At 37.7% G+C, this 18328-nt stretch overlaps 1 protein-coding gene across 8 annotated transcripts in view; it reads left to right on the forward strand.

Moving 5' to 3' along the window:
• LOC113237242 (thioredoxin reductase 1, mitochondrial) overlaps nucleotides 1-18328 on the forward strand; it is a 49046-nt gene that overhangs the window by 28786 nt on the left and 1932 nt on the right. For all 8 annotated transcript variants that reach the window (XM_026473608.1, XM_026473613.1, XM_026473614.1 and 5 more), the window contains 5 exons: nucleotides 7458-7818; nucleotides 9177-9405; nucleotides 11527-11614; nucleotides 14273-14523; nucleotides 16104-16295. In XM_026473608.1, the coding sequence (XP_026329393.1) occupies nucleotides 7458-7818; nucleotides 9177-9405; nucleotides 11527-11614; nucleotides 14273-14523; nucleotides 16104-16295 (1121 nt within the window). The remainder of the gene's footprint in view (nucleotides 1-7457; nucleotides 7819-9176; nucleotides 9406-11526; nucleotides 11615-14272; nucleotides 14524-16103; nucleotides 16296-18328) is intronic.

Genomic DNA, 18328 nt, shown 5'->3' on the forward strand with positions numbered 1-18328 from the left:
GCTTCTTCCGGAGCGGTAGAATCATTATTGTTTTATTTCTTATTAACAGATACCTTTAATAAGATATTTTGATTATTAGAGACAACGTTTGTATGAAAACTATGCGATTATAAAGATTACTGGATTTATTAATATAGGCCTCAGTCTCTTGGATGCGGCTTTTTCCTACCTAAGGGCGCGTTCAAAATCATTTCTTCATACTTGCTGCTAACATTACTGTCAAATCAGAAACATAACCTTTTTGATTCAAATTAGCAGCAATGCATGACTCGCATATCCTGATCGGTTAAGTATCAGGCCGTACGCTAGTGATTCATGATATTATTGATATCCAATATTAAGGAAAAGTTTTGTTAAGGCCAGTCACCGGAGGAGGAGCGGGAAAAACTATTTTGCTAGATCAAATTGGTTTAATGCAAATTGCTAATTTGTTACACGATAGGATGTACTTTATCCGATGATATAAAATCCCGAAAACATGCTAAAATAAAAAGCCTATAACCAATTATTTAAGAATAAAATATCTAACTTTGGACAATCATTTTTATACGGAGATATTTCTATTTAAGTACTACAGAGAACCTGCTAAATTTTGGTTTTCAGGTAAAGCTCTATTATTTATTAAATTCACATTTATCCCGAAATTAGCAAATTGTCCAGCGGTTGAATAACACGCCGCGCCGCCCGCTGCCCCTTCAGTCGCCATCGAACGCTCGTCGAAGTCGGATCTGTGTCAAATTTTCTCCGCCTGTACTTATTTTATTCATACTAATTTCCAACGCGTGGATTGAGGCGCGGCACCCTACAACTCACCTCCTAAAATCTAGATTCGTGTTGAAATACCTCGCCTTAAATCAAAGCGATAAATGAAGTGTATGTGGACCAGTTTTAACTACGGCTATATTTTATTTGAAATCCAATTTATGATACCGAGTGACAGGCCGAACAAGACGTGCGCCTGGTGGATACGCTTGTCCATAACAATTGCAGTGCCACTCAAAGTTTTAAATCGCAAAGATCTGTGGGACACTCCCACTGCGCCTGTCACCCTGAGACATAAGTTGATAAGTCTCATAATCTCAAATACGCATAGCACTAGGGAAACTGCATCGCTGGTGCCATGAACTAACACATAGACAACCACAAATTACTCCCAAACTCACGAAAGAAATAAATACCCATACACATATTTCTCCCGGCCGAATCCAACGCGAGATCTCTGCGTGGCAGTCCGGCAAAGTAGCCGTTCGGCCACGGAGGCAGTTAACAATGATAAATAGTGTTGTAAAAAACTTGAGAAAGAAGATAGAGACTCCACTGCTCCATGTATTACGATACTGTTGAGTTTCCGAACAGACTCGAGTTCGACATTAGTGCTCGAGTCTATTCCTGTAACGAGTCGCGTTTGAGTTTGGTAAGTAAGTACCTATGCGGTTTTGTGGTGTGGCGTTTTAAACTGTAGTACAATTACTGCCGTGCTCCGTGCTCCGATGACGCGCTCGACTCGACTCGGGCTAGTGAGTGTTTTAGACCACGGAGCCGTGGAAAAATGAGTCGTGTTTATAAATGAAGACTCCCGAACTCGAGTTTTTTACAACACTAATGATAAAAGGGGATTTAACGTAATTTGTATTTATTTCAAAATGTATGGGTGTTCATTGCTTTCATACGTTATACCTTATTTAAGTTAGCGACCTAGTATTGCGAAAACAATAGTTTTTTTTTTCTGAAGGCCACTTTGCAGTGAGCACAGAAAGCAGCCGTGCGTGATTAGTTAGAGATAAGCCAATAAAGTCGCAATTCACAATAGCAAGCTAATTAGTTGGCTCTCACATAATATGCGGTCAGACGCGTGTTGTTTTCTCCATTTGCTACATATGTGACTCTTTACCTGCGACTTTAACTTGGAAAATATTTCTTTATTCTTACTAACTGAGCCACAGGTCAAGTTACCCAGTTATCGAAATTCTCCCATGTATTTTTGTTATACTGACTTTCGTCATTCGTCGCCGCTAGTGACATCTAATGAGAGATTTATTAAAAACCTCGCCGCAGCCGCTATCTTTACAGGTGTCACAACTGACACAGATGTCGCTTTTCGATCAAATGTATTATTAGAGATTTTTTTTGTGAAATAACTCCATCCAATTTTATTATAACTTATTAATGCAAGACACTTTGAATACTTTCTTCGACCCGGTGAGATGTGAACCCACGTCATTTCTCATTTGCTCTTACCACCATTTTAAATTTCAAATATTTCTTTTAGGTTTAACACCGTATGCCCGAGCCCTTGCCATTTTTATAAAGTGGTGTAAAAGAGAGCAGCCTATATTAGATCGCTAAGTTAACTAAAGTAATAGCTATTAGACATAGGTAACTTCGGGGTCAAAGAGTCGAATGATCTGATTCCGCCGACGCAAAATTAATGATGGTTCGGGTCAGTTGGTAACAATATAATGCAGAGTTCGGTTTTTCATTTAATTTCTGCGTTTAGATTGACAGTTCAAGTCCGTAAAGTATGAAGGGAAATCAATGAACGATACATTGTTTGCCGTGTTTTGTTTCCTATTGTTTTCTAATTCGAACTTAGGTAACTGTTAGTGTCAATTTAATTAACTATGCATAAGACAACTTAATTGTTAGCACTGAAGTTTTGTGTGTCTTCTTTATCAACTGCCTCACCTACCTACATTTATTTCTCTTTTGAGTTTGGGTGTAGTTTGTGGTTATCTATGTGTGTGTCCATGGCACCCGCGACACAGGGTTTCCCTAGTGCGGGACTATGTTGAGTGCATGCGTTTTTATTATTATCTATTTAAAAGCGATAAGTCACACCAACACAAGGTTAACTAAAATGTCTATGGTAAAATGTTTGATTTAAATATCCTTAACGCAGTTTGATAAAAAGATCTTTATCGTTACACAAGAGTTTTTTTTTATCCGACTTTCGACAGGTTTTGAATTTATGACCATTGTATGCAACGTGTCACTTTGGCAACATTTCAGTTTTGGTTTTTAACTGACTTCAAAAAAGGAGGAGGTTTTCAATTCAGTTCAATGTACTGTTCTGTGCAATGTTCTTTTTTTGTATGTATGTTACGCGATAACTCCGGTATTTGTGAACGGATTTTCATGATTCTTTTTTTGTTGGAAAGGGGGTACTTCCATAGTGGTCCCATTTCATTTTGAAGAAAATCATCCACCTTTAGGGGTGGCTGTTCACACATGAAGATTCATTTTTATAAATAGCGCCTAACTTTAATTTAGGAGCAATTATTTTAATGGCTGATTTTGCTATTTCTCCAATTCTAGGCGTTTGTTTCTCAATATACTTTGAATAGTGAGAACCGATTATTATTATCTCCAGTGTCAAGTCCTGTATAGTGGCGAACTAGGGGATATTTCAATAAAACTTAGCAAATAGACGTAATTCCACGTACTTTTGAGGTCGGGTTTTTAGTACTCTGTACTGAGATTATTATTTTGACATTTAGCGTCATAGGAAATGTATGCAACATGTCACATTTGCAACGTTTTAGTTTTGGTTTTACCTTTGACATTTAGCGCGATTGGCCCCCTGTATGGAACAATCTGGAGCGATTTATGTTTGATAGTCAATAGGATGCCGGTGCCGATAACGGAATCGGATGCATTAAGAGATCTCATGCTAAAAAAGTTTTGACATGCGACAGGAGATGTTGAATTTTGCGTATTAAAAGTACCAAATTCGTTTTAGCGGAATAACTCTAAAACTAAAGGGATTAAAAAAATCCGTAATGACAGTTGTCGATCATGCATAAATATAATTAATTATCTAATTTTTGTCCTAATAACCTGTAGCATTTCGAGGATAAATCGAAAAAATGTGAAAATTAGAGGTCATTTCGTGATTTTTATCTATCGAGAAAACTTTATTATTTTATGTTTCTGATTAATGTCTATGCTTGAATATATCGTGTAGTTACTCATACAATATTATATTTTTAACTTTAAAGTGAATATACCCCTCTAAAATCAAATCGAAGATTAGGAATTTTTCCTCTGCTTAAGAGGGATTAATACGAGCCGGTACCAACAGCGGAGTCAGGTCTAGTGATTCGAATCACTTACCCATGCCCAACAGCTGTCATCACGTATCAAAATGGCGTCCATACTAAGCATGTTCTGCCTCTTGACAGCAAGCTTCAGCATAAAGCGTGCTAATGATACTTCATTTAAACACACTTCTATTAATAGACGCCTTTCTGAAACATGCTTCTAAATGGGAACCATATTATGAGGCGTTTTAATTAAAAATTACATTAAATTTGAACTTTATTCTTTTATTTGAGTCAGTTAAAATCTTAAGTGACATGAAATCGTGGCAATTTTGATATCATAAACGTAGCAAATCGACATCGCGAACCGACGTTCGTGTTGCATGCTTTTTTATGGAATTAAAACCAGTTTAAAATTATCAGAACGTTTTAAATTCAAGTGAGACGTGAAGTACTAACTAGTACATTTATTTCCCCTAAGAGACACAAAATAACATAGATTAGGTTTCTAGAGAAATTATCACCAAGTTTTAGAATTTAGAATATATATCGAGAGGTGTGGCGGATTTGTAGTCTTGGCTGCTCTAGGTCCCAGCCCATGCAGTCAGTACCTGCATCCGTTCAGTCGTTTTTTAGTTTATCGCGATCAGAGAGACGTAGTCATATAGTGATATAACTACCTCCGTGGCCAATCGGTTACCTTGCCGGACTGCCACGCAGAGGTCCCAGATTCGATTCCCGGGCCGGGAGAAATATTTGTATGGCCTACATTTATTTCTCTCGTGACTTTGGGTGTAATTTGTGGTTGTCTATGTGTGTCCATGGCACCCGCGACACAGGGTTTGCCTAGTGTGGGGCTATGTTGAGTGTGTACGTTATTATTATTATTATAGATATGTAACTTATCTATATTTTATACATAAAATGTACTAAAGTTATTTAGGAAGATTATTGTTGTAAGATGCGGTGCAGTGCGGCCCGCCATAATGTGCGCGAGTCTTTACAATAATTAGGTATTTCGTTTTAACATTAGTCAAGTTTTTGTCATGATTGGGCGCCCCTAAAATCTGGCCGCCCGCCCGCCACGAGTGCACGCTAGTGCGCTTACATGTTCATCTTGTGCCTTAACTTTCAATTAGTATTGCGTCAAGTGTATGCTATACTGATTGTCAAAAGACACGAGCAGCTAAATCCACACTTCCGCCATTATGTCTGGTAAACCGCACGTACTGTTGCACACGAACCCATCATTGCCGGATCGGCGTGAATTGTTGGCCAACCGTTTTAGCGCATTAGCTATGGCGCTTCACGCATGCGTCAGAGGAAGATGAACATAAAAGCGCTCTGGTATGGACTTACAACAGGCTAAAATTGAGGGTAGTTCAGAAAAAACTTTGTTACACATAAAGTTTAGTAACAGACAACAGCGGTGGGAGATGGTCTTGTAGTTCAGCCCAACGCCGCTGATATTTTGCTATAGCCTGCCTTATTAAAAAAAAAGAACACGTATATCATTCCAGTTTTAAGATTTCCAGCAAATTACTAAATACTATACAATACAAATGCACAATAATAATGAAATATTATATAGATTAGTATTCCTTATTAAAATGTATATGAATTGATTTTATCATTTAACTGCCTCTGTGGCCGAACGGTAATCATGCCGGACTGCCACGCAAAGGTCCCAGGTTCGATTCCTGGGCAGGGAGAAATATTTGTATGGCCCACATTTGTTTCTCTGATGATAGAAGAATAATACGGCACAGTTTGATGTTATTCAAAGATTGTTATCGCATACTATATTTTATCTTGTGATATTTTGACATCTAGGTTCGTTATTTATTAATATTGACCCAAATCACTATCACCGCGGTTAGATTATTCACGAATTTATTAAATTTGCGTGCATGTGTGATATTTTCTATAGTAATTTAAAAAAACCTGTTATGCCTAGTTTAGTGTTCTTATTATTTACTGCCTATTGGTAAATAGAGATTATACCTTCTTTATATTTGTAAGTTTAATGTTTGCTTGGGCACAGCGAAACTAATATTCCTACTGTCAACTGTTTTCCATCCTATTTCCACAAATAAATTAATTATAATATTTATATTCAAGATCTTCAATCGGTGGCTAGGCGAATCGAAGTGTTTTTTTATTAAACCTAGCTCTTGGTGAAGCTATAGAAATAAATTGTAAATGAAATTGTCATTTGCTGTAAAGCCTGTGTACAGGCTGTAAAAAAAAGTAATTTGTTTCTTTTAACCGTAGACTAAATCAAAAAAAGTTTGAATCGAATGCTATGAACTACTACAGGCCTACCGCTAGACTGAGTCGGTTCCTGAGGTAGCTGCGCGGTGCGGGAGGAGTGACAGTTTACGTAACAGTTATGTCGCGCTGCACACGGGATAAATTTAACAAGATTTTTCTGACGATATTCAAAAACAAGTTCATTGAAAAAAAAAGTGTCAAATGGCTTGTTATTTCGATTGTCAATGAATTTTTTTATTATTGTTTCACATAACAACAATTTGATTGTGTCTGATGTGACTGATTTGGTAGGCTATTTTTTCAATCAACTTTCCTATTGAGTATCGTCAGAAAAATCTTATTGAAATTATCCCGTGTGCAGCGCGACATGTAAACCCCTCCCGCACCGCGCAGCTACCTCAGGAACCAACTCAGTTAAGCGGTAGGCCTGTAAGATCATGAAGAAAATTAATTACTTATTCTGACTGTGATTTCTAAGACTAAAGTACTTTTTTAAACCATGAATTAATAACATCTTCCTTTTACCTGTAACGCTAAGCACGCAATGCGAATTATATTAATAAACATGTACCGTTAAGAGGATTGTGTATTCGCCGTACAAAAAAGTGTCTATATTCCATTTGACCTCAACGTATTTTACAAAATGAAGGACCAAACCAGATTCATTTACCGTGAAATGACACTTGCAACTTGATAAAATATGCATTGACTGGTTATCAATGTCGCATGTCCGCCACCCATACGCTCTTTGCTATCTATCTTAATAGTTTTAAACAACGGAAAAGAGTTACTGGGACAGCGAATTTTCAAAATATCTATTGCATCTTAATTTTGCTAAGCCTTTGTTTTATTTGGTGACCCCACAATTCCCTTAATAAAAATTTTTGTTTTATTTGGTGGGTCCACGATCCTCTTAGTAAAAAAATTGGGAACGTGATCAAAGTGAGTGGAGTAACCACAGCTTTGTTCCGCTATAGATTTCAAATCAATTCAACTTAACATGTTATAAAAATAACTAATTATACTAATAAATAAAAATATTCATTTTCAGATATAATGTTTTTTGTCTATTTGTACAACCTGCAAATACCTAACCCTACGAACAAAGTTATTAACTGTTAACATTAACTGTTATAATTTCAGGAAGCAGTATCATATGGTTGGCAAATCCCGGATTTAGACTCGATCAAAATCAATTGGGCGAATCTGACAGAATCTGTTCAGAACCACATTAAATCTGTCAATTGGGTGACCAGAGTGGACTTGAGGGACAAGAAAATCGAGTATATTAACGGACTAGGAGAGTTCAAGGACCCACATACGATTGTAGCAACACTCAAGAACGGGTCGAAGAAGGAGTTGACGGCGAAGCATGTTGTGTTAGCGGTCGGTGGCAGACCCAACTACCCTGACATTCCTGGTGCTATAGAATATTGTATCAGCAGTGATGATATCTTCAGCTTGGGCCATCCGCCGGGGAAGACTTTGGTGGTCGGTGCTGGATGTATCCTTTGAACGAAAATTCGTACCTGGCCAGTAATGTCTGTTTAAAAAGTATTTCATTATTTATTTATTAGCAATCATGTAAAATACATATTAAATATATGTACAGTCAAGAGCACGTCAAGCTTGACACTTTGTACTTTGGACCGCTCTTATTGTAAGCGGCGTAGAGTTGGATTTAAATCTTAAGCTTGACGTGCTCTTGAGCCTGTACCCTGCAAGGGTGTAGCTAAAAATTAAACTACGAAATAATCCAAGTAATAAACAAAAAAATATAAATAACAAATTATACAACAAAATTATTAAATTCTCTTAAATAGTAAAATTTTGAATAAATCGTTCTCAATAACACACTGAACTTATGTACTAATTATTATTACTACAGACAAATAAATTCAGGGATATTATATCTCTGTATCGCTTAAAAATTTTTCTATTCAGTAATAGCACTTTTGTATGATATGACCTCACACAAAAGTACTATTAACCAGAAGTGCTATAAAGGAAGTGGTAACAAGGTTGAGTGAAGAAAATACTATCATAGTCTGTTGCATGTGTAGCTACGGCAAAAAGTTATTATGCGTATAGTCCGCTAGTTCGTTCCGTGGCTTGTTGGCATAGCGTCTGGCACGGTTTGCTGGAAGGTATTGGTTCGAATCCAGCCGTATCTAAGGACTTTTTTCTAAGTGTTCGATCTTTAGTTTAGTTTTTTTTTAACGCACACACTCGACATAGCCCCGCACTAGGGAAACCCTGTGTCGCGGGTGCCATGGACACACACATAGACAACCGCAAATTACACCCAAACTCACGAGAGAAATAAATCGATAATACAAATATTTCTCCCGGCCCGGGAATCGAACCCGGGACCTCTGCATGGCAGTCCGGTATGGTAACCATTCGGCCACAGAGGCAGTTGTTTGTATTAGTAATTATAACAAACTAAAAATAACTCAAAAAACTAATTTCACAAAAATAATTGAATATTGTAGTGGTGAAACATATATATATAACTGAATTACAAATTATAAAACTCTAATAATGTTGAAAACACTTATACTATTTAAATATTGAAATTAGAATAAACAAAATCTGACATATAACAATCGTGTAATGATTGTTATATGTCAGATTTTGTTTATTCTAAAAAGACTTGCACGGCGCGTGAGACGCGAACGGGGTTCTCCACCATTTTGTGTGGTACGAAGCGAGAGGTGTGAAGGCGGTGGTGCCCGACCAGCGCCGATAGATGCCGAGTGCGGCAAAATTTTGCCCGCTTACTCAAAGCGGGTTATTACGACACAATAATAATACTACAAAATGCTTTTTAAGTTCAAAAATGCCTTAACACATGATTAGACATCGGCTTGGAATGCGCGGGCTTTCTCAATTCCCTCGGCTTCCCCGCGACGGTCCTGGTGCGGTCGGTGCCACTCCGCGGGTTCGACCAGCAGATGGCGTCGATGATCACCAACGAGATGGAGCAGCGTGGCGTCAATTTCGAGCACAAAACTATTCCCTTGTCTATTGAGAAGCTGGAGTCAGGGAAGCTGAAAGCGCGCTGGCTCAATACCCAGACACAGGAACAGTAAGTTCTGTTTTTCTTTGTCATGTATTTATTAACCAAGTCCAGGTGCTATCTAGATTTATTTTAGAAAATGTCACAAGAGAGGGATTTGAAGTTTAAAAAAAAAGAAATCATAACTAATTTTATTTATATTTATTTTTTATATGGAAAAGCTGAAACTTTGTAGTTTTCATTAAGTAACAAATAAAATTAGTGTTATGAACATTTTTTCTCAAAAACTGTACGCAGTACTAAAAAAACCGTCCTCAAAGGTCATTTATCCCCTAGTTTGCCACCCTAAGAGGAGGAATATTTTCTTAAAATTTAAATGGGACCACATCTGAGGTACCCTCTTTCCAATAAAAAAAGAATCATCAAAATCGGTTCACAAATGGAGTTATCGCGTAACATACATACAAAAAAAGAAAAAGAACCATACTGTAGAATTGAGAACCTCCTTTTTTGAAGTCGGTTAAAAAGATAACGGAAAATAACTCATTTGTGAATTATAATATATTTGCAAGACCTCAGTACTGCCGTCCACTATTTAAAACGCGGCTAAACAAAAAGATAAAGAAATAGTGTAAGGTAAAGAAATTTTCCTTTACCTTACACTAGCTCAAATATCGTTAAACAATTTCAATATTCTAGAACTGGGTTACGTTATTTTTATTATATCTCAAAAAAAATATTTTGCCACACTACACACACTTTTGGCAAACTAGAGGATGAATGACTTTTGAGGCCGGTTTTTTAGTATTCTGTACTGAGATTATAAAAGAATATTATATCACTGATGAGAGCATATACGATCATTGAATGAGAGATAAGGAAAATTGACAAAACCCTGACATTTAAATCTTAACAGAAAGAAAGAAATGATAACAAAAATCACATAAAGAATAAAACACAAATAAAAGCAATTTAGATAAACTTTACCAAAATGGTTGTAATGCGACGACCTTGGAAAATACCTCGCTACTCTAGTTTTCAGTGAAGCCGGATAAATGAGAAAGATGATGTCACTTCGTCCAAGTACAAAATAGACACAGATAAAGTATCCATAAGTGCAAAGTTACGTGTAGGTAGGTAGTGGGTGTATTAATTAGGTTGGGTGGGGTATAATATAATAAATCAAAACTGACTGGGCGAGTAACGTGTGTGTAATATGCTCTCATGTATTTGTGCTTGGGATATGTGGCTCTGATTACACAGCACGACAGCCAGTGCTGTTAGACATCTGGGTAAAAAGAAAAAAACCTTGAAAAATTATTTGAACCAGGCCAAAGACAATATTTCTAAAAGGGTAGGTAATGAAAGGTCAGAAAAGTGAATTAAAAATGAGATTATTCAAAATTTGAATAGTACTGCGTTATTACTTAAGGGTCTATACAATATCAAAAGGCTTTGGTTGATTCCGCATAATAGTCAAAGTGTTGAATCAATCAATTAGGAAAAAATATATAGTAAAATTATATATACCTTGACATACAATGAAACAGAATCCGTACTTCTAACTGTAAAATAAACGACGCCCTATAAATAAAAATAACATTATTATCATTCATTAGCTGTCACACTCAATAACACCCACACACGCACACACGCAAACACACGCACACTCACACACACTCAAACACGCACAGTCATGGTAATTATTCACCTTCTGTCAATTTATTCGTTATATTTTTATTATTTGCATTTATCACATTTCTTTCGTATTATTATATAATTTTATGCTACAGTCCTTCTGTATAAACTCTCTGTAATGATAACCACGACACAGGCCTAGCCTAGTGTGGTTATCTATTGTGTCACAACAATTTTTGTATTGGACAGTTTAATAAATGTTTTTGTATTTTTTTTTTTGTATTTTTGTATATCCTATTATTACTATATACACAGCTGAGACCTCGACTGCATGACGTTGATAACAACTTCGCGCATTATCTGAATGCAGTCGATCTCAGCTGCATGAAGTCGGTTTCAACTTGCATGCGTGAAGTCGTTATCCGAGACCTCGACTGCATGAAGTTGATAACGACTGTTTCTCTGAATCTGTTAGCAGCCTAAATATAATTTTTTGTCTATTCCGATATTAGATTCCTATTATATTATATATTCTTCTTATTTGTATTACAGGAAAGAGGACGTATTCGACACGGTATTGATGGCCACTGGACGATACGCGCTGACCAAGGCTCTTAACTTAGATGTCGCTGGTGTTAAAGTAAGTTGAATACGCCTTAACCACGCCAATTAACAGATCTCAAACTAGGAAATTCTCTGCACTGTGAGTATCAGAGCACCGGGATTAGCTCTGGGGCACACATAACAGAATTTAAAAAAGTCATTTCCCAAATCTTCACGTGTCCATTGCAGAACAAAGCCGCTCGCTCATTGGGCCACTGTGGCGGCCACTAAACTACCACTACCACCACTAAACCACAAGTTATGCACGAGTTTTTTTCATTTAACAGCAGTAGAGTTAATAAAATTTTTATTGAATTGATATTCAATTATTTTTTGTGACATTACTCGACTAGTTTGTTATAATTATTAATACAAAGATCGAACACTCAGAAAAAAATTCCTTCGATCCGGTCGGATTCGAACCGATGTCTTCTTGCATACCGTGCCAGACGCTATACCAACTAAGCCACGGAACGAACCAACGGACCTCACGAATTCTTCTATGTGCTTACGTCGTGTCTTTGTACTTGGTCTTTCAACCACTTTTTAGTCGTAGCGCCATCTATGAGAAATCTATTACAGATTTATCATCCAATTAGTACCTTTACAGTTACCAGTCCTGGCGAGAGATGTCGCTATTCACTGTATTAGCAGTAGAGTTCTTTGTGAAAGAGTTCGTTTAGGGAAGTACTGGTACCGTCATTGACTTACAATTATATGGACGTCGGGTCCGCGCTAAAAAGTGTCCGCACTTGTAAGGCGCTAAAATCGTATACAGAGCGCGACACTCCGCTTTAGTCTTCATTTGTTCTACGGACAGCGCGATACTGCGATGACATTACAATTTAAATTTCGAATAGGTTGACTTGGGACATTTTTTTCGTGGTTTTTGTATTAGACCTGTCGTCCATTTATTTGTAAGTCAATGGCTACCGTACTTATTTCTGCCGCCAAGCAGTAATGTGAGCATTATTGCGTACCGGTTTTGAAGGGTAAGGATACCGGTGAAATTACAGGCACATGGGACTTGTTAACTATTACTCAGGGTGACGGGCCCAATGGCAGTGCCACTCAGATCTTTGTGATTTAAAGTCTGAGTGGTACTGCAACTGCTGTGGATAGGCGTGTCGCTTATGGCGCACGACTTGTTCGTCCCGTCACATGGTACCTATTATAAAAAAAAATATATGGCATCGGCGCACACTGAGCGTTCGAGCCACAAGTTGCGGAAGTGGCCCGCGCTCGCTAATTGTGTAGATCGCCTCCCGCGCACACTCGACTATAGTCGCCGGTTTCTCCTCGCCCGTCAGAGTTGCCATTTTAGCGACTTAGTCGCTAGATCTAGGGAATTTTACGGGTGTTTAACTGCTTCGATGCTTCGAGGGTTTTTTACCTGTATTTTTTAAATATAAAAATGATTTGACCTGTCAATGAAAGTAAACGTTAAAGTTTAAAATAAAGTTATATCCGTGTGTCCTATTTTCATGTCTAACACTGGTAACACTACGTAGAATTCGGGGAAATGGGCGATTTCTAGGCACACTTGTTGCGGCGACTGGTGGCCGTATCTATTGAATCCAGTCTAGACCTGTGCTGATCGGTCCTTAGAGGGAGCCATCCTAGTTAGTTCAATCGGTCAACTGAACTAGGTCGATCTTCTAGTTCGTTTAGTTCATCTAGTTCCTTAGTTAGTTAGTTCGTCTTGTCCTTGCTCGGACACCGAACGAACGCTCCAAACTAGTAATTTTATTCACATGAACTACTACGGACTTCTCATATTATGAGATCAAAAAATACATTGTACTAAATTATTTAAAAATACAATTTGTATGGAATCGGTACTATTTGATTTTCGTTCATATTTTACATGTTTAAAAACTGTCATTCTAACTAAATATCCTTTTTTTTGTACAAAAACAAGAATTTTAGTTACAACGGTGTGTTAAAATATTATATTACAATATTTAAGTACATACATACAACTATTTTATATACTCGTACACGTAGGTTGATATTATACATACAGATACGTACCACACTTACCAAAACATATGAGCACTTATTTTTTTGCAAGCTTACATATTATATACATAATACATAATGTAGATATGTATTAGAGAAGACTTAGAACGAGGTGGCAACGTTCAATCGTGCATCCCACTCGAACTTGTGCTAAAAGCAGTGAAAGATCGCTATTTGTCCCGCTCGCACCGTTCCTACTGAATAAAAGACAGGTGAACTATCAACGCAGACAGTTCCTAGTTCGTACTGAACTAAAAAGAACGAAAAAAAGCACTATTAAAACCGTACAAGACGAACTAGTTCATGTCGGTCAGTGTCGGAAATATATTGCTAATAGTTCATAGTTCATGAACTATACAAGCCTAATCCAGTCTGCCAGGTCTCATTTAGTAGCCGCCATCAGAGACCCAGTGAGCGACGGCACTAAGATACTACAATAGAGTAATTAATATTGGGTATGTTTGTATTTTGTACCACCGAGTTCGAAGCAGCTATCTAGTATGAGAGAATTCCTTGTCCATATTATGTGTACCAGAGCAACAGAATTCAGTCTGAGACAATTCCCAAAACACCAGAACCAATTTAGAAAAGTTCACATCGACCTCGTCTTTTGGCCACCGAAGTTGTCAAAAGTCAAAGGGGTGTTTTTTAAGAAATGTCTTCACATTTCCAGTGCCTTTCGGAAACTGGTAAAGTAATAGCGGATACAGAGCAAACTAACGTGGCGCACATCTACGCCGTGGGCGACGTGCTGGAAGGTCGGCCCGAGCTGACGCCAGTGGCCATCCACGCGGGGCGCCTCCTGGCCCGGCGCATTTTCGCCGACTCACCGCACCAAATGGACTACGAAAACGTCGCCACCACTGTCTTCACGCCGCTCGAATATGGCTGCGTCGGCCTCAGCGAGGAGGCTGCTATTCAGAGGTATAACCTATTTGGACTATCGGCAGATTCTATGATTTACTTTTTCTCAAACATCCTTAAAGTTTTTGGTTATTAACGACTTTTTTGTCGTAGCGCCATCTATGAGAAATCTATTTCTTCACTCAGCCAACCAGCAGTTAACTAAAAATGTCGCTTTAATAATTGTAATTAAATTAATTGAATGTCAGCATGTTTCACCATCATGATAATCAATTTTTTTTTAAATTACTCATACATACGAAAAAAACAACATACAGTCCAATTGAGAACCTCCTCCTTTTTTTTAAATCGGTTAATTAATGTGGTATTACTTATTTTGCGTTTGATTGTGGTGCACGATAATAAAACAATATATGAGGTGGGCTGTTAATAAAAATGAGTTATGTTGTTTTCTTCATATCTGATTAATAACTGCGGAACAATAAGTACAATGGAAGTTCTTAGTTGGCGTGATATGTGCGCCAACAATTCGCGGAGTTCCGCAAACTTGAGCTCAGTCTTCCATTTTCGCTTTGTACGTTATGGTCGTGTCAATTATCTCGCGCAAAACCTCGAAAATCGTAGGAAAATGCCTTATTTCGCTTCTTTGGAGTGCATAAATGATAGTAGCACTTATAATATTGTCTATGATGGTGTTTTGTATCATCATTAAGTCTTATTTTAGTTAATTTTAATAAATTTCAATTTTTATCGTAATAAACTATGGTAATTTTGTTACAAGAAAGCAAAATTAAACCTTGTATCGCTGCAATATAGTAGCTTCTTTTTGGAGAACTAAGTAGAGTTCTCTAATTCGTCGTCGTTCAGTTATTAACCGCTAGATGGCAGCACATTGATTGAAATTTCAATATAAAATCAATACGTCGTAACTTGCAATAATAGGCATTGATGGTATTAAACTTTCAACGATATGCCAACAGGGTAAAATTTAAATTATATTAACAATCCTGAGTTTATTTCTTTTTAAATTTGAAACTACGATCAATCAATATCAAGATTTTGTAGTGTTTCAAATTATAAATGTGTAGTAATCATAAATTTTTCTTCCGTGGTCGTTACGGTGTCATTCATTGTCTTGATTTAATGTTCTTACTCCAGCTTAATATTTATAACTACATAAATTTGTTATGATTTTCCATGTGGAAACAGTATAAATTTGACTCCATTTAATTACATTTTTGATCACACAAAAGTTATGCGGACGGCGGTAAATGAATGACTGATATCGCACAGGGTGCGCACTAATAGTAGACCTGAAAATGCTTATAATGCTAAATGTGTCTCTACTATCCATTGACTTACAATTATATGGACGTCGGGTCCGCCCTAAAAAGTGTCCGAACTTATAGGGCGTTAAAATCGTATACAGAGCGTCATTCACGCTTTAGTCTTCGTTTGTTCGACTGACAGCGCGATACTGCGATGACATTACAATTTAAATTCAACGTTTTAGCTTTTTCATATTCCTTTACATGTCACTACTTTTAAATAGGTTGACTTGGGACATTTTTTTCGTGGTTTTTGTATTAGACCCGTCGTCCATTTATTTGTAAGTCAATGCTACTATCTAAATTTTTCAGATTCGGCACGGAGAACATCGAAGTATACCACCAGTTCTACAAACCGACGGAGTTCTTCATCCCGCAGCGCAACATCCGCAACTGCTACCTGAAGGCCGTGGCGATGCGCGCGGCGCCGCAGAAAGTGCTCGGTTTGCACTTTGTCGGTCCGGTCGCCGGTGAGGTCATACAGGGCTTCGCTGCTGCCATCAAGTACGTTTCACGTTTTTATTGCCTTACATATACCGCACTGCTGTTACAATAGTGTTGTAACTCAAAATATGTGAAATTCAATATTATATCATTAAGAACGTAAATCAGATTTGCAGAAAATGCTGAACAGCCTTAATGCTGTCTCATTATCGGTCGGTCTTCGGATTAATTTGGACAAGACTAAGGTCTTGTTCAATGAGCTCGTCACTCCGGAGCCTCTCTCGATTAAAGGCGAAACGCTCGAAGTTGTCCGAGAATATGTCTATCTCGGGCAAACCCTGCAACTCGGCAGAGACAACTTCGAGTGTGAAATAGCTATTCGGGAAACTGCGTCATGTCTTCTCGTCACCACTCCCGCAGTGCCTGAAGACCAGGATTTACAACCAATGCGTCCTACCGGTCATGACTTATGGAGCCGAGACGTGGAATATGACGGTGAAACTGGCTCACAGACTACAGCAGACGTACGTCGCTCAGCGAACTATGGAAAGGTCTACGGGATCTCGTTAAGGAACAAAGTCCGGTACGAAGTTATCCGGCACAAGACTAAAGTTGTGGACATTGTCCAGAAATGTAGCAAGCTGAAGTGGCAGTGGGCTGGCTACATAAGGGGGTCTACTCACATTCTCCGTTCGACATCCGTCCGAAAAAAGAACTGTCAGATAAGTAATACTCGACCAAATTAAAAGACGCATGATGCGAGTGAAGCTTCATACTTGACGTTGTCGCAGAACCGATGAGCGATGGAGTAGGCGGGTTCTCGACTGGAGACCACGTCTCGCTAAACGTCACGTAGGACGTCCCCCTGCAACCGACCGACGATCCGAAGAAGGTCGCTGGTAGTGATTAGATGCGGAAAATGGGTGATCGGGCACTATGGCGTACACTTGGGGAGGCTTACGTCCAGAAGAGGACTGTAACAGGCTGATTGATTGATTGGCTGAACGTAAAATTCGATTCCATACACGTCATTAAAACTGTCATAAGAATATTAAGAAACAATGAAAAGACATCTTTTAATGTGTCTCTACATAACTCAAAATGAGACACACTTTATGCGAGCCAATTCTGGCCAAAATAATTTAATTTTTAAGTAAATTTAGCAAATAGGAAATTGTTTGTCTGTAATAAATAAACTATAACCTATTCATACATTTTAAAGTGATTAATTCGATTTTCATCGATTCTGAGAAAGTACACTTTTTTAGTTAATACTGTATAATAATAATATAATATATATAAATATAATGTCAGTTCCTTGTTGTGTTGTAATATGGATGGAAATATAGATTTGTTAAAGAAGGTTAACAATTAAGAATAAATCGAAATAACCATAGTATAATATAGTCTAGTCTTTCCGAAGATGGAGTAAAATGACAGTTTATTATGCAAAAGTGCTCCCCGCTTGCAAACATTTAGTGATTGCAGTAGATATCGACTGAATATCGGTTACACTTTGAATAAATAGCCGAACTTATTTCATCTGTATCATCATCGGCTCATTATTCGTCCAACTGCTGTGTACAGGTTCATTTGAATTGTAAATTTTTGAAAATTTGAATGAAACCGACGATTCACCGAGTTAGGCACGATCGGCCGGTCAATCGCGACTCGAGCGTGCTCCGAAGGTCGCCGATCGGACCGAGTGAGAACTAATAGCCGACCCGATCTAGCTCGCGTTCGTAAAAAAGTAACTCGAGTTGACTCGTCGTGGGAGTAACTCGAGTTAATGGGATTTATCATTTAAAAATTCAGACATTGTATAGTATGTTTGATTAGCCGCTCACGCGATGCGCTCATCCTGCCGCAAAATGGCGGCTATTTGGTTTCGTAAATTAGAAAAGGATTCAGTTTAAATACAAGTTTTTATATATAAAAATTATTATTCTGCATTGCTAAATAAATACCCTCCGTACTACAACAAAAACATCTCAAATAAAATGCAGTAATACACCGCAAATCTGTGACACAATTCTGCTTATTATTTGACGTATTTCTTATTATATGACATATTTTTTATTTTATATTATAAT

The sequence above is a fragment of the Hyposmocoma kahamanoa genome, unplaced genomic scaffold, assembly GCF_003589595.1.
Source record: "Hyposmocoma kahamanoa isolate Upper Pololo Valley unplaced genomic scaffold, ASM358959v1 93, whole genome shotgun sequence".
Taxonomy (NCBI): Eukaryota; Metazoa; Arthropoda; class Insecta; order Lepidoptera; family Cosmopterigidae; genus Hyposmocoma; species Hyposmocoma kahamanoa.